This window comes from Cupressus sempervirens, chromosome 6, assembly GCF_028749045.1.
Source record: "Cupressus sempervirens isolate cs-2001-9-10 chromosome 6, ASM2874904v1, whole genome shotgun sequence".
Taxonomy (NCBI): Eukaryota; Viridiplantae; Streptophyta; class Pinopsida; order Cupressales; family Cupressaceae; genus Cupressus; species Cupressus sempervirens.
Genome location: NC_143123.1, coordinates 517,329,241 through 517,336,340, shown reverse-complemented (window position 1 = coordinate 517,336,340; position 7,100 = coordinate 517,329,241). Strand labels below are relative to the sequence as shown.

The window sequence follows — 7,100 nt, the reverse complement described above, 5'->3', positions numbered from 1 at the left end:
GATAATTAAATGAACCTATTTAGGGCAATAGGTTACCTAGCATATGAATTGATTTATTTTGTATCAACCTATTATACTTACAAGAATTTAGTCATTATGGCAGCTTTGGTAAAACATAAAAGGAAAAAAAATAGGGTTTCCAATACAAAATGGGTTAGAAGATACGTGGATAGATATATGAACTCTTAGTTTATAATGTTAATCTAATAGTTAGATCTTATATAATAATAGTCACTTTATTTTATTTAAAATAAATTACACTATTATACATTGTTTCAATTATTCTTCATTGAATATAATGTAAAATTTAATGACCTAAAAAAATAGATAAAGCTTAATACCTTTTAATGAAAAAATAAATAAAAATCCAAGTCTCAAGTTCCTCCCTTTCTTGAATTTCTCTTGTATTTAGCACATTTACATGTAAAAGATGATGGCATTTCTCATTTTGAAAGTAATAGGCTCTAATTTAAAGATCCAAATCATACAACCTCTTCAAAAATCAAATAACTCAAACATTTTTTACAACTTTAGTTTAATTTATTTTTACTTCCTATCGACATCGAAAACTAGTATAATTATTATTTTTATTTTGTGTAGTTAAAATTTTTTTTTAGTTAAAGAAATGCATTATTTCTTAGTACCTCAACAACTAAATGTGTGAAAGGTATATGATATATGATTATACAACTATTCTAGGCAATATAATTTTGTCTGATGAAATCACATTCTTACTATTAATGTAATCATCAACCTACATAATACATTTCCTTACCACCAAAGATTTATAATCCTCAAAGAGTGAAAATTACATTGGAACATGTTGAACCAAGATTTTTATAATATGGTCTTTGGTATCTTTGGTGGAAATAGTGAATCCATCTCTTTCTCTATAGAATAAATTAAATCCCCTTAATATAGAAAATGTGTGATCCTTAGTACATGTTGGCATGTTATCTGGTTTCAAATACTCCAAGGTTAGTTCCTTGAGCAATTTCTCCCTTAAAGATTTGAGATAATCTAGAGCTTCTTTTTGTGTTGACGTAGGGTTATCTCTCATATAACATGCAACACACGAAGCTTTTTCACCCCTAGCGGCTTCTACCTACATGCCATCACACATTATAATTGTAATTTAGTACTTTTTCCATAATATAAATGTGATTTATAAAAAGAGAATTAAGTAAGTAAAATTTACCTTGAAACTATTAATATCATTAGTCAATCGTAAGGTAACTGCTAAAATATCATTGAATTTTGAAGGAAAGTCAATTTTTGAAAGAATATTTTTAGGAAGAAGTGCATCCAATGTTAAGAGAGGTTGTAGAATAAATATTAGACCACCGGCACTAATTTTCCCGTTCTCCAAATACTCCTTGAAAGTTGGTATATGACCAATAGAAAGCCACTTTGCTTCTTGCATCAAAGACTCCAAGAATATCTCCCACTATATCACATGTTCATCATTTAAGAACTCTTAGTTTCTCCATATGAAAGGATATTTTCTAATATTTTAAAAGGCTAGTGTAAAATTTATAAATACTTACAACTTTTCGAGCATACTCAATTGCATATTGACCTTGGATCTTGGTTGCAGCTTTTGTTGTTTCATCCATCATTTCATAAAAGGCTTTGAACACAAATTTCATATACCCAGGAAGGCAATCTACTGTAGAGGGATCCCATCTGGCCCAATAAAAAACATAGAATGTTATTACTAAAAGAATCTCTAACATATCTTTACTATAACTAACCATTTCAATTTTTATTATAGGAGTAGTTTAGAAATCACTTTTCACCTTTTAACTATATTTGTAAAGAGTTTGAGCTCATCAAGTGTCCCGTATGTGTCATATATATCATCTAGAACTGTTGCAAGAGAACAAAATTTTGCAAAGCCAATTCTAAAAGAAGAATATTTTGGTTCTATACATCCTCCTGTTGCCCAAAAATAAAATTCAACATATCGATTTCGAGCAAAATCTAATTGAGGCACATTTGACTCCATCCACCACCTGAACAAACAGGAACATTTGATAAACTTATTTATACTTGTCATATGCAGTCTCTCTCAACTTATTTTTAAGTTTCTTTATTATATTTTTTATAATTCATGGATCAATTAGGACCAAAAAAAAAGGTAGGATTTCTCATGTGCATGCTTAGGTGCTTTGTCTCTAATTTATCAAGATATTTAGTAGGCTTAGTACAATAGTTTCAATGCCTTACTAGCAACTATTTGGTGCTAGGGACTCTTAGTATGTCTTTAAAACCATGCTATATTCTAAACAAACTTGTAAATATGCCTAAAACCTACCATGTTTGCGGTAGGGTGATCTAAATTATCAAACTACTTTATAATTTTAAGGATTTCCTAGACTTCATTCAAGGGTTACTAATATATCTCACATTTTTCTTATTTTTCATGAACATTAATAGTAGTCCAGTTTTACTTAAATTATATGTAATCCAAACAAAACTAAGTTACTTTTGTCGATAAAAAACTAATAACCTCGAGAGTACTTGAAGTTCTTTTTGTTGCATAGATTGCACCATATTGAAGTCTAACTTTGCAAGATCTAGAATCTTCTTGTTTGTCATGCACGCCATCCTGTATATGAAAATACTTTGTTCTCATACTTGAAAAACCATGCGCTAGAAAAAGCATTTAGAAAACTTAAAAAGTAATATTGACAAGACCTTGTCCTCTTGTCATACCATAAAGTGTCTGCTCCATAAGTCTCAATATAACACCTTGCTTCCAATCTAGGCATATTGGTGTGAAAACCATACTCCAAATTGAATTTTATCTGCTTCACAATATAAAAATTCTATAATAATTGAGAAAAAAAATTTAGAAGCATTGTAATACAAAATTATAATCACGCATGTTTTGGATACCTCTTGTAAAAGATTGATATCATCAATCTTTGACATAGCTTGTTTTAAATATGTTGTTGCAAAGACTTTAGCCTCATCCATGACTTTCTCCTCGGGAAATGCAAGGAGTGAAGCACGAAATAAATTTAACACCGATCTTATCTCATCATGTGATTGAATATAAGAACTCAAGAACTGCCCACCTTTTTCTTTGAATTCCTCCAACACATCTAATTATCCAATAAAACAATTATTAAAAGAAATAATTTTAGAATTGAAATAATTCAATAAAATGACAAAATCAACAATAGTTTAATAATAAAGCATAAATATTATCTATTGATAGAGAACATTATATCATCTAGTCTATTCGATATGACAGGCAGCATGCAAGTCTTATATTGAAATCTCTTTAATCTACAATGAAAGAAATATAGCTTAAATTCATCATTTACAACGTTAACAACACAAAAATTGAACCTTAATGAGCTCCTTTAAAACCATTCAAGGCCAACGATGTAATTAATCTTTTTCCTTTTTAATGACATTGCAGAGAGTGAGGCCATATATAAAAGTGGACAGGATTCTTAGCTGTTCTCCAAACATGTAGATATCAACCATCATTAATTCTTTTATAAAGCTTTAGAGATGGGATATGCTGAAAGATCACCTGAAGAAACCCTATATCTATGCAAGCGAAGAATTCGAAGGGCCAATGCTATGCTGTTCAAATCCCAATCTTTATCACTGCTAAAACTTTTCTCATTCCAATGCCTGCAACTCGTTAACTCATCATATTATACGTGTACCCATTAACATATACAACATATATACAACACACATATACAACATATATAATAATACATACATAACATATACAACGCACACATATAACATATATAAAATGTGCATATAACACACTCATTTCTTCCCATTGACTAAGCATAAGCATATACATATACATATAGAAAACAAACCTGTAAACGTAGTCAAGAGTTTCCTTTATTTCCTTTTGGAAATGTCTGTCGATTCCAAGACGTTCAATGCTGTCCACCACGGAAAGTCTTTCAAGAAGAGAAGAATCATTGCCTTTCATTTCATTGAAAATCTCCTTCACTTCTTCAATCAATGTCTCAAGTCGTTCAACATAAAGAGGAGACTGCAGTTGTACCCAAATGAAACAAACAAATAACATCACTAAAAACCAAAGAAACATTAAAGAAAAAACACAAAGCAAAGATTTGAAGTAGAAAACAGCATAGATTGAAAGTAAGTTACATCATAAGGTGATTGAAGGGAGTGTATGAAATTATCGTCCCACAAGTTGGGGTGATAATTTGCAGTGCGGCGCGCAGTAGATTCAATACCACCATTGTTTGAAGCCTTGATAAGCATTACATTTGTACTCCTCTTTCTGATGGGCTTTGGAAGAACATTTGTAGCAAAAGATTTGAGGCTTTGTGTGGGTGGGGTGTTGAAGGCAAGCAAGCTGACTGAGATGGCAGCCATTCTAATTAATTAGCAATTTGGGAAAGGAATGTTGTATGAGAAATACATGATGGGTATCCTTATATAGCATTGCGTGAAGGACTTTCTTTAGTATGGTTTGATGGGTATTTTGTACTGTTTACACATCTTCTTCATCACCCGGCCATATTACACGCAAGATTACTGACTTTCATATTCCGAAAATTTAGGTTTCCCGGGTTTGTCGGCCAGTTTTTGTAGAACTCTCATGCCGACATTATTCCGCCCATCTCCGTGCCAATTTTTCTTGCCCAGCACATTCTCGGCTGTGTTACAGCTTACAATGCTTGTCTCGTTTTTGGCTGTCAAGTAGGGTACAGGCTAATAATTTAAAAAAAAAAAAAACAGGAAAAGAAAAAAAAGTACCAAAATAAAATGAAGTTTTTTTTTTTTTTTCTTACATTTACAAAATGTAATGATTTTTTTTCAAATTTTTTTTTGTTTTCTACTATAAACTATGGAGATGTTTTCGATCTTTTGAAAATTGGTCAACTGTACATTTTTGTGGGAGGATAGCCGCAATATATGACTTTTAAATTATTTTTTATTTTTTTGTGAGTTGTCTACATACTATGAATTCTAACTATTTCATCCATTCTAATAAATGATAGATTCTTGTACACTACTACTCATGAAATATGGGTCAGTGATTCTTCTCATAGTAATATTATATTTTTTATGCACAAACATTTTTAAAGTTTATAAAAGGGAACACCTCTAAATTTTAAAAAAAGTCATCCAAATTCAGCACAGCAATTAGAAGAAACGAAAAATTAATTGATGATAATTTAAATCACATGCCAACGATTTATATTAAATGTGAATGTTTGTTTTATTCACCTAAATAAAATTTACTTAAGATTACTTAGAATAATGCATAACATATTATTTTTCATATGTGTCATTTACAAAGTTGCACATGGTGTAGAAGAAATTCTAGTTTAGGTGGTGATAGTAGTAATCACATTCAACATTATATCTTGTCTCCACCTATAGTGCAATTATTTATCATCCTCAACATTGTTGCATATGTTTGCACATAGGCCGTTGCATAATGAAGGAATATCCATCTTTTACGAACATGTGATTCCAACTTGTGCATGGGTGATAGCTATCAAATTCTTTTTTTTTTCTCCTTTCCTATATATAAAATGCATATGTACATTGTACTCAATTTAGTTATTGCGTAATTAATGAAAATATAGCTTATCCCTCTTGCCCACCCTCTCTCGTTCTACTCATTGGTTTCTAGACTTGGGTTGTTATTATAGAAAAAATATCATGAGAACATTTCTCTCATACTAGTTGTGGAGCACACCATAAGATTGAGAAGGGCTGAATCAATCTTGAGAAATTACTTGAACTTTTTTAGTCACAAACAATTACAAGTTATCTTTAACCAACTACATATAAATAAGCTATAAGCAATAAACACCACATACATGAACACCATATTTTTATGTGGAAAACATAGTGGGAAAAAAAATCATACTAAGGATCACACCCACTATACAAATACTAAATACAATATTGTTTTAAACTCCAATCCAAGGTATCTCATGACTCCTTATTTGACTTACAAGTGAAGGCATAACAAGATACAAGTGACTTCTAAGATAAAAATCACAATATGATCTGACAATATTCTTGCTAAGGGTCCATGGTCTTAGGATTTGGATCCATTTTATATTGAACATTGGCTCCAATGCTTTTCTTTGATTCTTATAAACTTTGATATTGTTCCTATTTAAGTGAAACTTCTAAGTTTGTATATACATTTTTGCTTCCTTTATATATTAGACAATATATTTAAGTTATAAGGGAATTTTTTTCTATATCCTTAGATACATTATAATAACTCACTAACACTAATTATGCCCATGTGTTGGTTAAGATAGGCTTCCTTTAGAGGGATTCTAGAGGAGATTCATCTATAGATGAGGGACGTACATGTAATGACTTTTAGAGTAAAAACATCTAAGACTTAATATTCTATTTATTTTGAATTAGTACAATTGTATGGTAAGTGTATTGTAAAGAAGCAAGTTATAGTAAAGGTTTCGTGGTGTAAGAATTTTAAATAAAATATTAGATTGTGGGTGAACTATATTATCCTCACTTCTTGAAGCAAAGTATGGAGCTCATACAATGTGAAGGTGAATGAAGATGTTAGGACCTTGGGGTTGAAAATGTTAGCAATATGGTGTACATTACTACTATTATAGAGATAGTACTATAAATTATTAGAGATGACTTGAATCATTTTCTTTTATAGGATGTTATATTGCATGTTACATGTAAAATTCCTTTATTTATGTAAGAAATATTATACAAATGCCTTCTAATGAATTATATAGTAGCAAGATTGTATAGAGTTGTTAAAGGAATATATGTTGAAATCAAGAGTTTATCATTTAAAAATGAGGTGAAAAGCTATATTTTATTAAAGGGTTTTGTAGTATTAAATCTCCTTTTTCTTGAGGGGGACGTGAAAGGAACATGCTAAATAAGTTGGAGTTTTTATGACTAAAAAATGGTGGTTGGACTATAATGAGAACTAGAAAAGGTTATAGTCCAAATCATACATGTTTTTCCAAAACTCTATGATCCCATACTAAAAATAGAAAGAAACCATTGTAATTTTTCTTTTGAACATAAGTAAAGGCTTCAATAAACCCTCTAATTAAAAATAT

General features: G+C 30.4%; 1 protein-coding gene across 3 annotated transcripts; it reads right to left on the bottom strand.

The window, feature by feature from the left end:
- Positions 1 to 708: 708 nt before the first annotated feature.
- On the bottom strand, positions 709 to 4,413 carry LOC149553299 (alpha pinene synthase, chloroplastic-like). 3 transcript variants are annotated; one of them, XM_089789872.1, is made up of 10 exons: positions 4,159 to 4,413; positions 3,858 to 4,039; positions 3,551 to 3,654; positions 2,902 to 3,110; positions 2,719 to 2,813; positions 2,513 to 2,611; positions 1,800 to 2,015; positions 1,548 to 1,686; positions 1,199 to 1,447; positions 709 to 1,105 (listed from the first exon to the last, which is right to left on the bottom strand). In XM_089789872.1, the coding sequence occupies exons 1-10, from the start codon at positions 4,387 to 4,389 to the stop codon at positions 809 to 811; spliced, it is 1,821 nt and encodes a 606-aa protein (XP_089645998.1). In that variant the 5' UTR covers positions 4,390 to 4,413; the 3' UTR covers positions 709 to 808. The 3 variants fall into 3 exon arrangements, with proteins under 3 accessions (XP_089645998.1, XP_089646000.1, XP_089646001.1); XM_089789874.1 differs by having other exon boundaries at positions 2,719 to 2,810; XM_089789875.1 differs by lacking the exon at positions 1,800 to 2,015.
- Between the last annotated feature and the right edge of the window lie 2,687 nt (positions 4,414 to 7,100).